This window comes from Pan troglodytes, chromosome 23, assembly GCF_028858775.2.
Source record: "Pan troglodytes isolate AG18354 chromosome 23, NHGRI_mPanTro3-v2.0_pri, whole genome shotgun sequence".
NCBI lineage: Eukaryota > Metazoa > Chordata > Mammalia > Primates > Hominidae > Pan > Pan troglodytes.
The window spans coordinates 35,777,443-35,798,442 of record NC_086016.1 but is presented as its reverse complement, the minus strand read 5'-3'; the positions used below and the strand labels follow the sequence as shown (position 1 = coordinate 35,798,442).

Below are 21,000 nucleotides of genomic sequence, written 5' to 3'. Positions count from 1 at the left end.
CATGTGCCACAGTGGTTTGCTGCACCTGTCAGCCTGTCATCTGGGTTTTAAGCCCCACATGCATTAGGTATTTGTCTTAATGCTCTCCCTCCCCTTTTCCTCCACCCCACCGATAGGCCCTGGTGTGTGATGTTCCCCTCCTTGTGTCCATGTGTTCTCATTGTTCAACTCCCATTTATGAGTGAGAACATGCGATGTTTGGTTTTCTTTTCCTGTGTTAGTTTGTTGAGGATGATGGTTTTCAGCTTCATCAATGTCCCTGCAAAGGACATGCACTCATGCACTCTAGTCTTTGTACCTGGTGTTTGCACTACCTGGAACACCTTTTCCTGCCTTCTTTGCCAGGGTAACTCCTAGTCACCCTTTAGAACCCCGTCTCAGGGTCTTCTGCTCTACAAGAAGACAACTTTGTACCTAATCTTTCTCCTGCTCCATTGTTCTGGCAATCTGCCCCTCTTCCTTGCTTATCTAATATCTTGAGCCTACACATCTAGTAACATTTACCTCACACTGTATTGTAGTTATAGGTTTATTTTTCTTGCCTCTGTAGTCCTTGGGGACAGGAGCTGCTGTAATTTGATGGATGCCCAGGATAACAGGGACCACAGCAGGAACCTTATCTCACACCATAGAGGCATCCCAAGGAGAAGCCCTTTGTCCTGATTTCCACGTAGCCTTCCTTGTTGGCCTGGAATTACATTTCCTCCTAGAAACTGCAGTCCACTGGGCTTCAGCTTGTCAAGGTCCCGTGTTTTCCTGTCCCTTCGGCTGTCTAATTCCCTCTTTGTTGGTCTGCTGTAGATTAGCCTAAGTAAAAGTGAATAGACAATTTCCTATTAACATTTATATTGCTTTTCTTTTCTATTTCTTGGCAAGGCCCTGAAAACTAGGATGGCTGTGGAAAAATGTTGTTTTATCTAAATAATGTCCCTATTGGGGGCTAGATTCTGGCTTTTGGCTGGGCCTTGGAGAATGGTAGGTGTGGTGGACACATGAGCCCCAGGAAAAAATTAAGGCACAGAGGTCAGTCCAGAAGCTGCAGATTACATTCAGCAAATGCATATTGAATGCCTACTATGTGTCTGCACCCATGCAAGGTCTTAGTGCATATAATTCATATCTAGCATTTATTAAGCGGTTATTATGTTCCCAGCACATAATATGTGCCAAGCATTGTTCCTAGTGCTTTACCTTGACTTTTTGGAACAACTCTGTGAAATGCAGCCACAGTTATTGGAGGAGATGGCAGTGGAGCCGGCTCTTGCAGATGAGAAGGATTGGGACAGGTTTTTATGACAGAGGAGAGGAACACTCACACTAATGAACTAGCAAAATCGCAAGACACAAGTAGATTCAGACACCCACGAGCACAAGAGGCCGACACTCAAATATCCCCTAAGAATCTGATTACTTCATTGTGCCCTCCCCTTTTGAGTTGTCACCATGGATTCCACTTGCAGCAAGGACTGCCATGTTGCTTCCCTATATCCATTGTCCCTTTTCTGCTTAGGAACAGACTTCTGCTTACATTCAGGAGAGCAAAGCAGCCAGATAAATGACTGTCTCCCTGCCCCTGTGGCAGTTGGGCATGGCCATGGAACTTCAGGGAATCCACTTACAATCACTTTTGCTGTTGAGATGTGTCCCTGTTTTTGGCCTTCTCTTCCACTACTTTTGGCTGCCAGCCTGCAACAAGGATGTTGATGCTCTAGCATGATATTGGACACTGAGGGGCCTCAACCTAGAGCTGAGGATGGTAAAGCAGAATGATGGGATCCAGGGAAGTCAATGGCACTGTTAAATCACGTTCCACCCTACACTACCAACCTCCTGACTTTCTGGATGTGAGAGAGACATAAAAGTCCCTTTGGTTTAAGCCACTGTTATCAGGAATTTATTGTCACGCGCCGCCGAGACTAATTGCAGTGGATGCACTGTTCTGTTTCCAGCAACCTCCTCTTCATCTGCAGAAGTCCACATTCCACCTTTGCTTTATGAAAACTTTTGCCTCCAATTCCCATTTTCCTTTCCATCTGTTGCCGTTCTTCTGAAAACACCATCATGGACGCATCCAATCATGTATCCTGACAGCAATGTAAAGGCATCATTTCCAAGCATCTTCAGGTACTCTCCCTGTAGCACCTGCGTTCCCCTCCAGGCCATCACCACTCCGAGTGTGATCCAGGTACAAAAAGCATCAGCATCACCTGGGAGCTGCTCAAGAAGACACAACTGCAGGCCCATCCCAAGATTATGAATCAGAGCCCGCAGTTTAACAAGATCCCAGGAAATTCATGTTCCTCTTACAGGGTGAGAAACACTGCTGTCAGCGTCTTTGTCCTCACTGCCAGCTGCTCACCTCAGACCACGGATGTGGAAATCCACTCTCGGGCTACACTCTCCTGTCCCTCCAGGTCTCTCATGCCTTGTCAACCTTTCCTACAAGCTTAAAAGGTACCTAAACTACTGCAGATTGCTACCCACTCTTCCCAGAACAAAATAATTACTTTCACACTTCCCTGCTTTTGTTTCTGTTTTTCCCTCTACTCAGAATGTCCTTCAAGACCTCTGCCTACTTATGGGTTTCCTACTCACTCTTCAAGGCCAGCTCAGACACCGCCTCCAGGCCACCAGCATTTGGGGGAGAGGGACTGTGCCTCTCCATCAATAAGAGAGCACCACAGTGGGCTCTGAACAGCTTCTTCACCTATAAAATTCAGAGATGAAGTCCACCGGGACTCTTGGATCAGAATCAGTCCTCTATTTCCTTGAACAGAGCATAGTTCTGGCACCCCCGCCAGCCCTCATGTCATCCCATTTTGCATTTTATTTAGTCATTTACACACATACCACTTTGGATTGTGAGGCAGCATTCAGCCTTCCACATAGTGCCTGGTACACAATTAATTCTCTGGACGTTGTAGTTAAACTTCAGTGAGTGGTGACACTTGAGTGGTCAAGTTGATGGTAGATAGTACTGGGTGTTTTTCCTAGAGCATCGATTCTCAAACTCCAGCATGCATCAGAATGACCTAGAAGGCTTGTTGGAACCCCTTCTTCTCCCCCAGTGTGTGAGTTAGCAGGTCTTGGGAGGCCTCAGAATGTGCATTTCTAACTACTGTGTAGGTGATGCTGCTGTTCCCAGGACAACCCTTTGAGAACCGCTGTCCTTAAGGAATACGTAGATTTGTTGCCTTTCCTGGAGGCAACAAATCTCATGCTCCTGGAGAGAAGGAAACAAATCTATGTACTCGTTAAGGACAGTGGTTACATTAGAACCTGCAGTGTAAGTCAGTGGTTGCATCGGAACCTGCAATGTAAATCAATCTTGAAAATAGACATGGGAATTAAATACAGAGAAATTAGATCAATGGATGAACCAATAGAGAAGTGACTGGGATCAAGAGTGCTTTGGAGTCTTGTTTTTCAATTTTTTTCCAAACAAATTCACCTAACCTTAGATGCTGCTGAGTGTAAGACATGGCATTGTTTTACGTAAAGCCAAGAAATCTTTTAATTAAATCATGGCACAATTTTTTTTTTATCCCTTTGAATCTTTCTTTTATGCTTATTGAAAGAACTATTTTAGACTTGGGTTTTTGTCATATTTTATTGCTATGCCTACACATAAAGAAAAGTATAGGCAAATATATTGGTTCAGATATTGCAAAAGCTTCTTTGCTTGGAATCTCACTCTTCAGAATCCGTTTTTCAACTCAGTGTCATCTCCTGCATCTGCCTACATCGTGCCGTCCTCTGCATCATCATGAGCATGCAGCATTTCTTATGAAAATCCTGTGAAGATGACACTTAACCCACTTTGCAGCTCTGTGGAGCTGGCCTCCTCCTGGCTCTGCTTCTAGGAATGTTGCTAAACACATCTGGTTCTCCATTTCTTCCTGCCTCTTCCCACAACCATTTGGTTCATAGCGGTTAAAAGAATGACTCCCTTCATCGTCTCCGGGATTTTCACTGAAGCCTGTGACACCCATTCTGCGAAGAGGTGAAGGCACTAGTGGAAACAGCTGTGTTACCCCTGCTGTGTGGTCTCCAGTGATTGCTCAAACTTTCTCAACTTCAGGGATGTTAGAATGTGAAAAATAGTTTTTCTTAGAAAAAAATAAAGCTTGTAAAATGCTCGCTGCTTGCCGAGCACATGTTTTCACCATCATGGGTTTTCATATAACCAGTCTCAGTTCATATTTACATCGTTTGTTCAAGGTCAGCTTTGGGAGGTCAGCCTACAGAGGAGGACCCCGAGTCTCTGTCAAACTTGCAGGCAGGCATTCGTTCACTCTTGAAAGATTTATGGAGTTCATGCTATGTGCCAGTCATCAGGGGATAATCAGTGAAGAAATAGGTATATAAGATTGAGTCATTTAAGTGTTACGGGGAAAAAAGTAAGTCAGGAGAGCAGGGTGTTAGGGAAAGCTTTTTGAACAGACACTAGAGTGAAGTCAGGGTGCACAGCACACAAATATCGAGAGGATGCAGATTCCATCCAGTGGACATTACAAGTGTGAAGTTTCCGTGGCAGGAGTGTGCTTGTCTTGTTGGAAGATCAGCAAGGAAGCCAGCTGGGCTGGATGAGTGGAATTTTAGTAAAGGTTCAGTAAATAGCCCTACCTGGGATGTAGCTGAGCTGAAATGTCCATCCAGATCTTTGAGTTCTAAGCTAAGGGTTTGTTGGCTGGGCGCAGTGGCTCACGTTTATAATCCCTTTGGGAGGCTAAGGCGGGCAGATCGCTTGAGGCTAGGAGCTCAAGACTAGCCTGGCCAACATGGTGAAATCCCATCTCTACAAAAAGCAAAAAGAATACAAAAATTAGCCTAGAGTAGTGGTGTGCTCCTGTACTCTCAGCTACTCGGGGCTGAGGCAAGAGAATCGCTTGAACCTTGCAGATAGAGGTTGCAGTGAGCAGAGATCACACCACTGCACTCCAGCCTGGGTGACAGTGAGGCTAAGGCGGGCAGATCGCTTGAGGCTAGGAGTTCAAGACCAGCCTGGCCAACATGGCAAAATCCCATCTCTACAAAAAAATACAAAAATTAGCCGAGCATGGTGGCGTGCTCCTGTACTCTCAGCTACTTGGCAGCCTGAGGCAAGAGAATCACTTGAACCTCGGAGAGAGAGGTTGCAGTGAGCAGAGATCGCACCATTGCACTCCAGCCTGGGTGACAGAGTGAGTGAGACTCCATCTTAAAAAATAAAAAATAAGTAAGGGTTTGTCCACATGCAATAAAGTGTGAGAAGCCACTGCAGATTACATCCTTCTCTGTTTACTGCAGTGAGTTGAATCTTTTAAGAAACAAATGTCTTGATTAATCCAGCCCCAGTAGCAAGGCATGGCAGAAAAATATGCTCATTGCTGTCACCTTTGTGCTGCCTAAGAAACACCCACAGTGTCTCATTCCTGAGCAGCGGTTTAACTCACCCAGGCAAGGATAACCACACATGTAGGGTGAAAAGGATGTGACAGAGAAATACAAACATTTCATTCCCAGTGTGTGTTCTCAAAATAGAATGTGGGACTTTCAACTCTTTCTTCTTTGAAGAACATTGTTGAGAGAAAGACTCTGCAGCGCACTGCAGAAGAAGGAACAGAGATCTGAGTTTTGATCCCAGCTCTGCCAGTAATTAGCTGTGGGACTATAACCATTAGAGTTCAGTTACAGACAAGAGGATGCATGAGCTTCAACAGAAAGAGATGTATTTCCTTTTTTTTTTTTTTTTTTTTTTTTGAGACAGAGTCTAGCCTTGTCGCCAGGCTGGAGTGCAGTGTTGGTCAGGATGGTCTCAATCTCCTGACCTCGTGATCCGCCCGCCTTGAGCTCCCAAAGTGCTGGGATTGAAGGCATGAGCCACTATGCCCGGCCAATGTATTGCCATTCTTAAGTGCCTTGAAGAATCCTAAGAGGCTAGAGACAAAGGTGAGAACCATATTGAACCAGACCACCAAGGAAACTGTGGTTAAGAAGCCATGGGGTGGCTGCTCCCTTACGGACCCTGCTGTATCTGCTGAGATCTGTATAAGCAGGACGAGAACCGTACTTTTTAATACTTGAGAACTTTGGGACTGGACTCAGAGCTCTAACGACAGCTGCCTCAAAAAGAAAATAACATCCCTTGTTCATGCTTGCCAGAAAACGGCAGCAGAAGCAGGCCCAAGGGCATCCTCTACCTCCTGGCATTCATTTTTGCCTCTGTCATCTCACGCACATGTGTCTGCTTGGTGGAAACTGGGTTTCACAACAGAGTCCAAGATGTAAAGGAGTTTGGAAAATGTCTAATGTGGCTTTTGATATATGTAAGGGAAATATTTAAGGCAATCCCATTGTAAATGAGAGAGGATAAAGGGATACAATGGGAGTTAAATATGCTGCAGTTCACTCGAACTGGTAAAATGTCAGCCCCAGTAGACTTTGATAAATTATGCATATGTAATGTAATACCTAGAGCAACCATTCAAAAAGCTATACAAAGAGATGCATTAAAAACCACCATAGGTAAATTACAATGGAATTCTAAAAAATGTTCAAGCAACTCACAGGAAGCGGGAAAGACCACAATGAGATGCCATTTCAAACCCACCAGCATGGCTAAAATTAAAATAAAACAAAACTAACAACATCAGATGTTGGTAAGAATGTGTTGCAGCTGTATCTCTCACACATTACTGGTGGGAATATAAATGGTTCATCCCCTTTAAAGAAAGGTCTGGTGATTTCCTATAAAACTGAATAGATAGGCCTGTAATCCTAGCACTTTGGGAGGCCAAGGCGGGCGGATTGATTGAGGTCAGGAGCTCGAGACCAGCCAGGCCCACGTAGTGAAACCTTCTCTACTAAAAATACAAAAAATTAGCTGGGTGTTGGTGGCAAGTGCCTGTAGTCCTAGCTACTCAGGAGGCTGAGGCAGGAGAATCACTTGAAACCAGGAGGCAGAGGTTGCATTGAGCCGAGATTGCGCCACTGCACTCCAGCCTGGGCAACAGAGTGAGACTCTGTCTCAAAAAAGAAAAAAAGAAAGAAAGAAAGAAAAATACTGAATAGATATCTACCCTCTGACCCTTCAGTTGCAGTTGTAGTTATCGCTGGACTATGAAACTGTTATTGCAAAAACAGCCCAGGTATTCATCACTGAGAGAATAGATAAATAATATGTGTTCCGTTAATATTATGGTATGCCACTCACCAAGCGGTAAGTAAAAACAGATTAGCAATACATGAAACAACTTGAATGAATTGCAGAGACTTGATGTTATGAGAGAAAGCTTACCCAAAGAGTATATACTTCAGGATTCCTAATAGATCGAGTTTGGGGACAGGAAGAACCAATCTATAACAAAGCTTAATCAAGAAGGGATTGCCTATGGTGGGAGGATGCAGATATTGTCAGAGAAGGAGCTTGAAGGAACTTCCTCATCACTCCAGAACGTTCTGCATCTTGAAAAGTGTTTGGGTTACATAGGAGTATGCATTGTCAAAATTTTCCCAGTGATTTGTGCATTTCATTATATGTAACTTTTACCATGAAGGCGGGGAAAAAACCCATAAATATCATTGAATCCTGGTTAATGATATACATATTAAAATGCCTAGGAAGTAATGTGCTGCTGACTGTCTTACTGTTTTGAAATGCATTAAAAAACCAAAGATGTGTTGATAGATGGATAGAAGGATAAATATGATAAAAGCAAATATGGTAAGAGGGTCATGGTACATCACAGGTGCAGCTATATATATGTTCATTGTAGAATTCTTTCAACTTTACTGTGTATTTGGAATTTTTCATAATAAAATATTAGAGAAAAATCTGAAAATAAAATCATAGGATGTGTGGTACCTTCCTTCATCTGCATCAGGTGGCAGTTGTTTGTTAAGAAAATCACGGCTGGGTATCCCAGCACTTTGGGAGGCCAAGGTGGATGGATCACTTGAGGTCAGGAGTTTGAGACCAGCCTGGTCAACATGGTGAAACCCTGTCTCTACTAAAAATAGAAAAATTAGCAGGGTATGGTGGCGTGCGCCTGTAATCCTAGCTTCTCGGGAGGCTGAGGCACAAGAATCACTTGAACCCGGGAGGCAGAGGTTGCAGTGAGCTGAGGTCTTGCTGCTGCACTCCAGCCTGGGAGACAGAGTGAGACTCGTCTCAAAAAAAAAAAAAAGAAAAAAGAAAAAATTACTGCAGCTATCTGATCATTGCTTTATGGGACAAGGGTGATTTTTGCTGAAATGAATAGAGAGTATACAAAATTAAAATCTTAGGAGACTGAAATAACTGGCATTGGGGATGTAGCCTGGATATAGTATTCACTAAAGATGCTCACTAAGCACTTAATTAATTTCTTTCTTTTACTTTGTAAAGATAAGCCCAAAGGTTCATTCTCTAATCTCATCCTTGCTCATGCCCCCAAAGTCAGTGCTGGCATGCAAACACGACCACTAGTCATCTCTTAGATAAGGTTCAATGCAAACATTTATAGTTGGAAGAGACTAGGGGGCTACCTGATCCTATTTTTTTCATTCTCCCTACTCCCTCCCTTCCCCCTCCTGTCTCTCCCAACCTTCTCTCTCCATGTATATGTATGTGTATGTGAATTTACCTAAATCAATTTGGTCATGGACAACTCTTAGCTGAATTTGTAGGTAATAGTAGTGGCCAAAAAGTTGAAGATGGTGGAACCTCAAACTAGAACTTTACTAACATATTGTGATGAAAAAAAAAATATTCCACCAGATTCTGCCACACAAAGAGACATTTATTGATCAAACATTCATTAGTAGGCGCACAGTGATTCAACCAACAGTAGAGATATGTCTCTGCCCTCTGTCCTTTCAGATGCTCTGACCACTCTCTTACAGAAAGGTTCACTAGAGGCAGGTGTGACACTGTGACAGGGACCATTGCTGTCACCCTCATAGTTGGCATTAGGCAAACAGAATTTCTCCTAAGCAGCAGCTGGAAACAGAATAGCTATGGATCACCCCTTAGACAGCATCGCTAAGAATGTTGGTGTCAGCCTCTCTAGATTTTCCTTCTGTGTTATGAAAAGGTGGGGAGTATCTCTAATATTACTGTAGCCAGTCCACGTTGTTGGTAGCACTTTTATCTTACCAATGAGAGCTCTTTCCTAACATCTAACATGTCATTTGACAAGCTGCTAATGTCACCAGGAAAAACTGATTCCAGAATTCACTAGATCAAGACAGTGGTAACAGAGGGAGCCACCTCAGGACTGTATTGGGCCTCAAATACTGTGAGCAGATACTGCTCCTTCCTCCAGGGTGGGTCCCTGAGTAAAATGGTCACTGGCTACACCTGGGTTGCACTGCAACCTAAGACTTATCGTATAAAGTCTACCATGACACACAGGCACACCCTACAGCGTGCTTCTGGGTTGAGGTTTTCTTTTCTGTTTTCTCTCTCTTTTTTTTTTTCTGTTTTTAATAGAGACAGAGTCTCGCCCCGTTGCCCAGGCTGGAGTGCAATGGTGTAATCTCGGCTCACTGCAACTTCCGCCTCCGGGGTTCAAGTGATTCTCCTGTCTCAGCCTCCTGAGCAGCTGGGACCACAGGCGTGCACCACCATGCCCAGGCAACCTTCTGTATCTTTAGTAGAGACGGGGTTTCACCATGTTGGCCAAGCTGGTCTCCAACTCCTGACCTTGTGATCCGCCCGCCTCGGCCTCCTGAAGGCTGGGATCACAGGCGTGAGCCACCGCGCCCAGCCATGGGTTGAGGTTTTCACAGTAGAATGACTCTTGTTTGTTTGTTTTAATTTGGTAAATTATATATAACACAATGAGAGCTCTTTCCTAACATCTCCCTTCCTTCCCTCCCTCACTCCCTCCCTCTTTTTAATTTTTTTTTTTTTTCATTTCAGTTGCTTTAAGGTTACAGATGATTTTTGGCTATAAAAATGAATTGTGTAGTGGTTAAGTCTGAGATTTTAGTGGACCTGTCACCCAAGTAGTGTACATTGTACCCAGTGGGTAGTTTTTTGGCTCTCACTCCCTCCCAGCTTTCCCGCTTCTGAGTCTCCAGTGTCCACTGTACCGCTCTTTCTGCCTTTGCGAACCATAGTTTAGCTCTCACTTGTAAGTGAAAACGTGTGGTGTTTGGTTTTCTGTTCTTGTGTCAATTTGCTTAGGATAGTGGCCTCCAGCTCCATCGAGGTTGCTGCAGAGGAGGTGACTTTGTTCTTTTTTATGGCTGCGTAGTATTCCATGGTGTATATGCACCACATTTTCTTTATCCAGTCTACTGTTGATGGACATTTAGGTTGGTCCCATGTCTTTGCTATTGTGAATAGTGCTGCAGTGAACATATGTGTGCATGTGTCTTTATAATAGAATGATGTCTATTCTTTTGGGTATATACTCAGGAATGGGATTGCAGGTTTGAATGGTAGTTCTCTGCCTTTTTTTTTTTTTAATACCTAAACTTCATAAAAAGTACATATGTCGTAATTTTGGAGTGATGTTTACATACAGAGAATTTATACTTACATTGTAAAAATTGATACAGTACTTTTAGCAAAATGATGTGTGTGATAAATATTGAGTTACAGAACTGATAAAATTGGTAGAAAGTCAGAATGATATATACACATAGTGAAAACCTTAAGCATCAGCAGAAGGATAATGAGGGTCTAAAATGGTGCCATTGGCCGGGCACAGTGGCTCACGCCTATAATTCCACCACTTTGGGAGGCCAAGGTGGGCAGATCACCTGAGGTCAGGAGTTCATGACCAGCCTGGCCAACATGGTGAAACCCCATCTCTACTAAAACTACAAAAATTAGCCATTTGTGATGACGGGTGCCTGTACTCCCATCTACTCAGGAGGCTGAGGCAGGAGAAACACTTGAACCTGGGAGGTGGAGGTTGCAGTGAGCCAAGATCGTGCTGTTGCACTCCAGCCTGGGTGACAGAGCAAAACTTCATCTCAAAAAAATAAAATAAAATAAATGTTGCTGTTACTGGGGAAGGCCGTGTTACTGCATGCATAGCCCCTGTTGGCTGATGGCTGCATGAATAGTTTTGAGATCAGGAAGCAGTGTTTTAAGCATTTTGCATCCTAACAAGAGAAGTTGTCATTTACATACAACTATCTAATGGTATTTTCTTTTCCATTTTGGACATTGATTGGAAAGGGAAGTGGGCAGTTTGCTTAGCATACAATAAATTTTAATTTTTAATTATAATTTATAATTTTAATTATAATTTGTCCTACTTAAAATAATAGGAGATTGGTTCCGTGGTAGCCTTTTGGCACAAAACGTTTTATTTTCAGAAACAAATCAGTGATGTAATGAGGGAGATACTTTTCTCTAAGGTCTATTCAAGATACTGTAAACCCTCTTCACTTAGGAGAAAAGAAATACGGGGGTAGAGGGAGGAAGAGAACTGCTCTCCTAGAGTCCAGGGAGCTGCCTAGAGAAGACGAGAGGCCACCCCTCCTAGGCCAAGGCTGTTCTAAGTTCCATATGGGTCTTCCATTGTCTTCCTGTGAGACCCATTGAAGGATCTGACCCAGACGGTAGGAAGAGGCTAATTGTTAAGTGGATTCATGGCCTTTGCAAATGCTTATTAGAAATCAGCCATGATGGTCCAGGACATGCTGGGAATCTTAGATTAATGGGGCTTAGCAGATTTTTATGTCTGAACCTGCGTAGAGATGTATGGATGTGAGCAGAGAGGCATGCGTTTTGCTTGCTGACTGACTTGTTTCCTGCCCCATGAGGAGCCATATTCGTCTTGAGCTTGCATAGTTTCTTACTGTGCAGTCAATATTTGCTGGTGAGAAATGAGCCCACTGGTACTGGTGCATCTGATCCTCTGCCGTGCTTATTCTCTCTGTGATCAATGTCGTGTGCATGGCTTGTAGTGTTAGGGCAGCAACAAATCTATTTTTAATTCCCTCTTCCTTCCCATCTTTTAGAAATGGGTGAAACCATTTCTCCTGACCAGTAAGCCTCTTCTCCTCCTCCCTCCCTCCCTCTCTCCTCCCTCCCTCAAAATGTCAATTGGATTAACATTTTGCAGTTGTGGCTGCCTCCACATCTGCTAACAGAGCGTGGCTGGACTTTGGAAAACAGTTGCCCAGAGCCATTCTGGGGTTTCTATATTTATTTCTTTCAATGACACCCATAGCAAATTTGCACTGCTCTCAAGCCAAAGGTTGATTTGTTCCATGGGCTGCCCAGTCAACCTGGGGTCCCCCTGGAGATGAGGACTTGGGGTCTGGTGCCCCGCCAGCTCTGGTGTAGGTTCCAGAGCTAGGAAATAACTGGCAGGCTTGTTGTGGAGGCGCCATGGCAGGGTCCACATGAGCGCCTGCTCTGTGTTGTGGCACTAGTTCAGCGGTACTTTATGAGACCAGGAGGGTGATGGATGGAGCCATGGAAAGGTGTGGGTGGAGGGAGGGACAGGCATGTAGGCAGAACAGCAAGAAGGTGCCAGCCTGCAACATCGAGTGCCAGCCTCATCAGCTAGCGGGGCCCCTAATGTCAGATGGAGACGGCCCCCAAGCCAGCCTCCACCTTGGCTGCCTTTGTCAAGTGGGCCTCAGGATTTCTCTTACCATTCCTTTTTTTTTTTTTTTTTCCCCTCTTCTCTGGTCTCTTTGCCTTCTCACTCTGTCTGCCCTCACCCTACAGGGAAAGGTCCTTCTCCCTTTCTTTTCTTCCCTGTTTTCCACACTTCCCTCCCTCTTTTTCCCCAAGCCTCTAGTAGAAGGAGCATGAGGTGTGTTTGAATTCCACCTCCTGTTGATCTTTGGGAGAGTAACTCAGGTCAGGCTTCTTCCAGCCTTACCTGGGGATGTAGATACCTATTTCTGGGGTTGCTGGGAGGGCTGAATGACAAACTTTTATAGCCATTACGTTCACATAGCACTTACTGGTGCTTCATGGGTATACTTAGTTAGTCCTGAGGACAGCCCATGAGATGGGGGCCATTATCTTCAGTTTATAAAGGAGGAAACTGAAGTCTAAGAACATTAACCAGCTTGCTGAAGGTCACGTAGCTGTTACTTCATTTTGCCTAACTTTTCTTTCTTTTTGTCATTTCTACTTTTTGGGTTCTGTATTCCCTCTTCCTGTCTCCATTTCCTTTCTGCCTTTTTCTTTTGCCCCAGGCAACTCAGGGCAGCCTGGCCACACAGTACCCTCTCTTACCCTTCATACCCTGCGGAGCTTCCCCATGGAAGCAGCCAGCATGAGAGGAATGGAGGACGGATGTCTAGTGATCATGTGGGAGTGAAAGCTCTGTAATGTGTAATGTGAAAGATGTACATTATAAGTATCTACAAGATTAGTTATTCATATCATTTTTCCCTCCTTTTTTTTTTTGAGACAGAGTCTCGCCCTGTCACCCAGGCTGGAGTGCAATGGCACCATCTCAGCTCACTGCAACCTCCGCCTCCCAGGTTCAAGCGATTCTTCTGCCTCAGCCTCCCGAGTAGCTGGGATTACAGGCACCCACCACCACGCCTGGACAATTTTTTTTATCTTTAGTAGAGACAGGTTTTCACCATGTTGGCCAGGCTGGACTCAAACCCCTGACCTCGTGATCCACCCACCTCAGCCTCCCAAAGTGCTGGCATTACAGGTGTGACCTTCTGTCCATTTTAATTCTCCCCCACCTCACCTTTTTCTTGACATTTCCTTCTTCTGAGCATTTTGCCTATCTCTTCTTCTTTCTGTCATTTCTACTTTTTGGACTCCTCAATATATTCCTTCTTCCCAGTACCCATTTCCTTTTTGCCTCTTTCTTTTGCGCTCCCCAAATCACTTCTCCCCTAACCCTGCTCCTTGCCTGTTTGGTTTTTCCCTTCAGTCACCTCTGTCTGTCTCATCTCTCTGTGTTTTATCTGTCACGATATTGGCCAAACCAAGCCCTGGAAGTGCACTGAATGCGGCTTCCTGGGCATTCATCAGGGTGTGCTCTGGAGTTCTTCCTGCTTGAGCAACTATGCAGCATCCACTGCTGCTGAGAATTTAACCTCACCAGAGTCAGGAAAGTTCTGAGATTTTGCACTCCTCATAAACTTAGCCAGCCTGACACACATGTGTATACACACACACATACACACACATGGGGGGGAGAGAGAGAGAGAGAGACAGTAAATTTGTCAGCCCTTGCAGTAGCACGCAGTTCTAAATATGGGCATAGTAGGAAAAGAGATGGTTACTGTGGGAACTATAACTTTTAATTTACTGGCCTGAAGCGCTAAACCAGGGCTTGATGCTTAATGTAGTGTTTTTACATTTAGATGTGTGCTTAGGAAAGGCATAAAACTTTTCAAAGCTAGGGCCAGTGCTGGGGGAGGTCACTGAAGGAGGTTCAGGAGTGGTGGAAAAATTAGGGAGGTGGAGTGGGCCCACTGGGACCAATCAGCGTGCCCTACCAATCAGAAGTGGAAGAAATAGACACATTATGGACAGCACAGTTGGTCAGGATAGGAGGCTTAATGACCAGCCCAGCAAGGGAGGAAGGCTTTATGACCATCCCTCCACTTGCAAAGGAGACCAAGATCTGGAGAGAAAGGATGATACGGCCAGGGGAGGAGGCTGAAGGTGCATGACTTTTGGAAGTCTGAGTTCAAAACAATGCAGGGCCGGGTGCGGTGGCTCACACCTATAATCCCAGCACTTTGGGAGGCCAAGGCAGGCAGATGACCTGAGGTTGGGAGTTCAAGACCAACATGAACAACATGGAGAAACCCCATCTCTACTAAAAATACAAAATTAGCTGCGCGTGATGGTGCATGCCTGTAATCCCAGCTACTCGGGAGACTGAGGCAGGAGAATTGCTTGAACCCAGGAGGCAGAGGTTGCAGTGAGCCGAGATCGCACCATTGCATTCCAGCCTGGGTTACAAGAGTGAAACTCCGTCTCAAAAAAAGAAAAAATAAACAATGCAACCTGCAGGGGATTTGGACTCTGACACTCTGAGCTTAAAGTAATGATGAACACTTAGCCTACTGCTTCCTATGGGCTAGCACTCTTTCCAGCAAGTTAGTACTCACCCATTTAATCTTGACCACAGCTCTGTGAGGGAGGGACTCTTCTCACCTCTACTTTATAGGTGGACGTTGAGATAGAGACAGCGTTCGAGTAGGATCTCATCCCAAGGAGCCTGGCTTCAGGGTCGGTGCATTTCATTATCTCTGTTTTGTTGCATTTAAATCCTGACGTTGTTACTTACTGGCTGCGTTATCTTGGATAAGTTTCATCACCTCTTTGAGCCTTGACTTTCTCCCCACGAAGATGAGGGCAGGAATACCTTCCATGTGAGGTTGTGTTGGGTCTAGGGAGGGAATAAGCATATGGAAGTTCTCTGTAGGTATGACATTGCATTATGTTTACCATCAAGAGAGAAGGTGAGTGGAGGCTCCGTCAGATAAAGAATAGGACAAATATTAGTATTGGGTATTTTTACTTGTTAAGTGGGTAGCACTTAGGTTGGCATCAGGCCTACCTGGTGAACAGCAGGTTCTCTTCCCACCTCCCACCTCTTCCGTCTTCCATGTGAGTGGGTGCATCGGTCCCGAGCGCTCCTCTTCCCCTCCCATCTCTCCACACTTTCCCTAGCACGTGACATAACTGAGAAGTCAATAACACCTGCTGGGGTGTGTCAGCCTGGCAGAACTTCTGGCGTGGCTCTCAAGAACATGCGACGCCTCCTGGAACCTTCACTCATTCAACAAATGTCTGCTTCGTGCCTACTCTGTGCTCCCTGTTGTTCTCAGCCCTGGGGATATGTTAATGACCAAGGCAGATGCAGTCTTTGCCCTCATAATACTTAGTTTCCAGTAAGAGAAATGGATAAGAACCAAGTTCTATCGGCTGGTAATGAATATTGTTTTTAAAAAAAAAGCAGCAAGGTAAAGGGATGGAGACTGAGGCATCGGATGGAGAGTAGGATTTTAGAAGGTCAGAGAGGACTTCTTTGAAGAGGTCAGCTTGAGGCCATGCACGGTGGCACACGCCTGTAATCCTAACACTTGGAGAGGCCAAGGCAGGAGGATTGCCTGAAGCCAGGAGTTTGAGACCAGCCTGGGTAATGTGGCGGAACCCCATCTCTACCAAACAAAAAAAAAAAAAAAAAAAAAGAAGAGGTGGTCATCTTGGAGCAGAAAGCCAAGCAAAGATCTGAGGGAAGAATATTCCAGATGGAAGGAGCAGCCAGTGCAGTGATCCTCAAGACAGAACAAGCTTGGCATGTTCAAGGGACAGCAACGAGGAAGAGATGGGAACAGAGAGTTAGGTCAGCTTCCATGATCGGGGGCCTCACAGATGCTAGCAAGGAGATTGAGCTTTGTTCCAAGTGCAGTGGGAAGCCACTGGCATTGGGGTTGCCAGATAAAATAGAAGACAGCCTGTTAAATTTGAATTTCAGATAAACGATGGATAATTGTTTAGTTTGGACATAATTGGACATCCTATATTTTTGTTTGCTAAATCTGGCAACCCTACATTGATGGGCTCAGAGCAGGGATCTGCTTTATGCAGAGAGCATTGGGCTGGAAGGAAAACTGCAGTCAGGAGGCCAGGAAGGGAAGGGCGTCATAGTCCCCAAGACCAAAGCATGGCTGGTCTAGGCCATGATAGGCCAAATGGACATGTTGAGAAGTGTTTGGATTTGGGGGTATGTTGTGATACCTGTGCAGCTTGTTAGTTATTCATATCATTTTTCTCTCTCTTTTTTTTTTTTTTGAGATGGAGTCTTGCCCTGTTGCCCAGGCTGGAGTGCAATGGCATGATCTCGGCTCACTGCAACCTCTGCCTCCCAGGTTCAAGCGATTCTCCTGCCTCAGCCTCCCCAGTAGCTGGAATTACAGGCACGTACCACCACGGCCTGGCTAATTTTTTGTATCTTTAGTAGAGACAGGGTTTCACCACGTTGGCCAGTCTGGTCTCGAACCCCTGGTCTTGAACAGGGGTTCGAACCCGGGGTTGTTAGTGGATTGGGTACACCAAGGAAAGAGGGCGGTGAGACAGAACCAATCCTAAGCTCCAGTTCACAGGGAGGGACATTGAGCATCTCAGGGCCCGGTCAGCTGTGCACCAAGTCGCCACTTGTTTGCCTGAGCCCAACCCACATATCTCTAGATGGGTTAGCTTTAGGTGCCCACAAGGAAAGAGAGTCGGCTGATTTAATTTGCCATGGCTTGCTGCATTTTTTTGAACTCTCAGTGAATTTATATGCACTCTGTATAGATAGATGAGTCAATAAATACTACCATAAATGAATTCATCATCTTTTGAGCACTTATCCTGTGCCAGATTCTCTGCTAATTAATTGCTCTGCATGTTTGTCTCTTGGTTGAGCCTCACAACAGGTGGGGTTGTGCAGTGATGGTCCACATTTTACAGCTAAGAAAATCAAGACTAAGGAGAGTGTGACACACATTCTACTGTATTTGCTTTATAGTGTCATGGTTATTTCTTTCTTTCCTGAAGTTTTGTTGGCACATGTGTCTCCCAGACCTATAGTCAGCTCTCAGTGGGAACATTGTTTAGATGAGGGCGCATCTTGGAAAGCTGCCTCAATCCTAAATGCTAGAATTAGAACCCAGTTCTGATTCCAGAACTTGATAGAGCGGTGTTCACAGACTTTAGTGGAAATAAAAAATACCTAGCAAATTTGTTTATAATTCATATGCTTGAGTCTCATGCCTAGGATTCTAGTTCAGTCAGACAGGGGGCATAACCTAGGAATCTGCATTTTAACAAAACCACAGTTGATTCAGAAGCCATTATTCTTGTATCTGCTTTAGGAAATGCTGTAGGACTTTGCCTTAATTATGCCAAAGAGAAAACCCTGTCCCCAACATGCTCCCAAGGAATATGACTGGGTTCTATAATTTGGATATTAGGGATGCAAGTTTGACTACAGGTTGATGTCACTCACATTCCTGTTTTTAGGCATTTGTACATGCTTTATTAGATGCCTCTAGGAAGTGCTTTGTTCAGCATTTCAGGCAGGATGGCTGGGATTTCTTTTGTATATTAATACCCCCTGGCATTTGTTCAGCACTTCATCCAGTGCCCAGGGTTTCCAGGTCACCATCACACTACCTCTGTCCACCCTCTTCTCATCTCCAGAGCATATGCCAGCTGCCCCAGTCACTGTCTTGAAGCTCTTGCCCTTTCCTTGTGTGTGTGGTTTAGGATGGGTTCCCATTGGCTGTGTTTCCATCCCATCTCATCTCAAGGGAAATCTCTGGTGTGAGGAGCTGGCAGTGCTCGGATTGGTCTGTGCTTGGTGGCTCCACCCCCCAGACACCTGAAAATCCTCAGAATGAAACCGATGGTCATGGAGCCTCAGCAGACATCATTCATCACCTTGAAGAAGTGAAATGAAAGGTGAACAACCTTGGTTGAAAAAGCGGGTGAAGAAGTTGATCTGAATCAACTATGGTTTGTTAAAATGCAGATTCCTAGGCCACACACCCCCTTTTTGATGGAAAAAAGGGAAGGCCATCGCTGTAAGAAGCACATGGGGTTGGGTGGCATCCCGGGATGAGCTTTAGAATGAGTTCTCAGCTTCTTAGCTCCACCCTGGCTGGCTTGGCGATATTTTTCTTCATCCTTGCATGTCCTAGTGAGGAACTTATCATTATGCACACAGTGGCCTCTACGGAGCTAGGTTCTCAATTTCCTCAGTTCCTCATGGAGTTACAGGCAACCAATAACTGTCCCTAAATGGGCCATCCCTTTGTTAATAGGCAGCGCGACTCAGGAGATCAGTGAAATACCAGATTCATTCTCAAAGGAAAGGTTCTCAGGGTGACCTCTATGGGATTTTCTCTTCTATCCGTCTTGTTTCTCGGGGGCAGATCAGGGCCTGTGGAAGCCAGAGGTGCAAAGGGTATAAATCACATGGGTAGCCCGAGGCTGAGGCCCTTCTGTAGGTCCTTGCACTCCCGTTGGCCTTGATAATTGTGTCATGTTTCTCTTACGTAAATTTGTTACCAAGGTGTTGGTGGTGGGGAGCAAGGGCAGAGAAGGGAGTGGATGACATAGAGAAGGGATTCCAGTCACACAACAGCGTTCCTTCCCCAAACACATTCCACATTCACCGGGTGTACAACGTGCAATGATTTCTGATGTTGCTGACTTAAGAGCAAGCACGTTCGGTACTAAATCTTGCCTCGTGTCTTATTAAAGAGCAGCTCACTACAAAACTGTTAGTATCTCAGAATGGTTTACTCTCTGCACCTTCCTACCCTCCTGGCTGTCATGCCAAAGGACAGTCTTCCAGTGAGGGCCGTCTTGCTGCTATTACTACAACCACTGGTGATGCTGAGATAGCTGCCATGGACCAGACTCTGGTGGCGCTTTACCTACAGTAAACCCCCAGCTCCATTCTAGTACTTCTGGACCTAGGCTGGGCTTTTCATCAGGGGCTCCAGAGAGAGTATACTCTGTTTTCTTGGTGTTGTATAGTCAACTTACTGGGAAGAGAAGGCATGGACCCTGACTGGCAGAGTTCAGAAAGTATCTCTGTCATTTAGTAACTATGTGACTTTGGGTATATTGCCTAACCATTCTATTCCTCAGTTTTCCTCTATCTCCATCTATCTTGTCTGTCTATCGTCTGTCTGTCTCTCTGTCTGTCTGCCTGCCTAACCATTCTGTTCCTCAGTTTTCCTCTATCTCTACCTATCATCTGTCTGTCTATTTGTCCGTCCTTCCGTCTTCCATCCATCCATCCTATTGATTCTGTTATATATAATATATAAAGAGATTTATTGTAAGGAATTGGCTCATTTAATTATGGAGGCTGAGAAGTCCCAAGATCTTCAGTCAGCAAAGCTGGAGACCCAGGAGAGCCAATGATATAGTTCCAGTCTGAAAGCCAACAGACTCAAAACCCACAGCTATATTTCTGTTCAAGTTTAAAGGCAAGAAAAGACCAGTGTCCCAGCTCAGCTGTCAGACAGGCAGTTTCTTTTTACTCAGCCTTTTAATTCTACTCAAATCTTCAGTTGATTGGATGAAGCCCCTCCCCGTTAGGGAGGGCAATCTTCTTTATTCATTCTACCAAATCAAATGTTAATCTCATCCAGAAGTACTCTCACAGGCACACCCAGAATAATGTTTGACCAAATGTCTGGGCACCCTGTAGCCCAGTCAAGTCAGTTTATTACCATGACAGATTACATCATATATCTTATGGTGTTATAAAATAAATTAAGAGCACAAAATGGCTAGAACAATTCTTATCATATAGGAGACCATCAGTATATGTTACCCATTATCATTTCTATCATCATCTTTGTCTTTGCCATCATCATTGTTTTCATTACTAACCTGAAGTGGGTTGGAGCCAGCAAAGTTGGGATGGGACCACTGGCTTTGTTCCGTACCATTGGTATGGCCTTGGGCCTGAGCCTCAGTAAAATAAAACCATATGTCTCTGGTTTTCCTCTGGGTTCAGATAACATAGCAGCAAGCTTACAGCAGAGTGCCTGGCTCACAGTGGGTCATATACTTGCAAACATATTTGTACCAAGTTTTTACTCTATGCCAGCGACTGTGTGTGTTACTAGAGATCCAGTAATTCAAAGATTCATGGTTCCTGATTTCAGAGTACCTACTATTTCCCAAGAGCTTAGATGTGATGATAAAGGATTTCATACAATGAAAGAGTTGCGGAAATGGAAGATGGTATGAGGGCAGAGGAACCAGTCAGGAAGTGCTAATGTCCACCAGCAGGAGTCAGGAAGATTTCTCATGGATTTATGATGAGGGGGACTTGAGAGTTGAGTAAAAATTTCCCATTTGGGGGCAATGGCAGCAGCCTGGGTGACAGGGAACAGCCTGGGGTGTCCTGGTGCAGGAGAAGAAGTGGGAAGGGTGGGAGAAGGAGGCCAGGGCCAGACCACAGGTCGTTTGGACATAATTTCTTCAATTTAGTATCTTGCCATCCCAAGGTACAATTTTCACAGACCACTGTGTTAACGTAAATTCTTTTCATTTTA

The 21,000-nt window shown here is 44.9% G+C and overlaps 1 protein-coding gene across 12 annotated transcripts in view; it reads left to right on the top strand.

Annotated features, from left to right (window-relative positions):
* Positions 1 to 21,000, top strand: part of LARGE1 (LARGE xylosyl- and glucuronyltransferase 1) — an 851,853-nt gene that overhangs the window by 220,327 nt on the left and 610,526 nt on the right. The window contains exon 2 of one of the 12 annotated variants that reach the window (XM_054675919.1): positions 16,730 to 16,851. The exons of the other annotated variants lie outside the window; for them this stretch is intronic. Coding sequence (XP_054531894.1) covers positions 16,770 to 16,851 — 82 coding nt within the window. The 5' untranslated portion in view covers positions 16,730 to 16,769. The remainder of the gene's footprint in view (positions 1 to 16,729; positions 16,852 to 21,000) is intronic. 12 annotated transcript variants of the gene reach the window in all.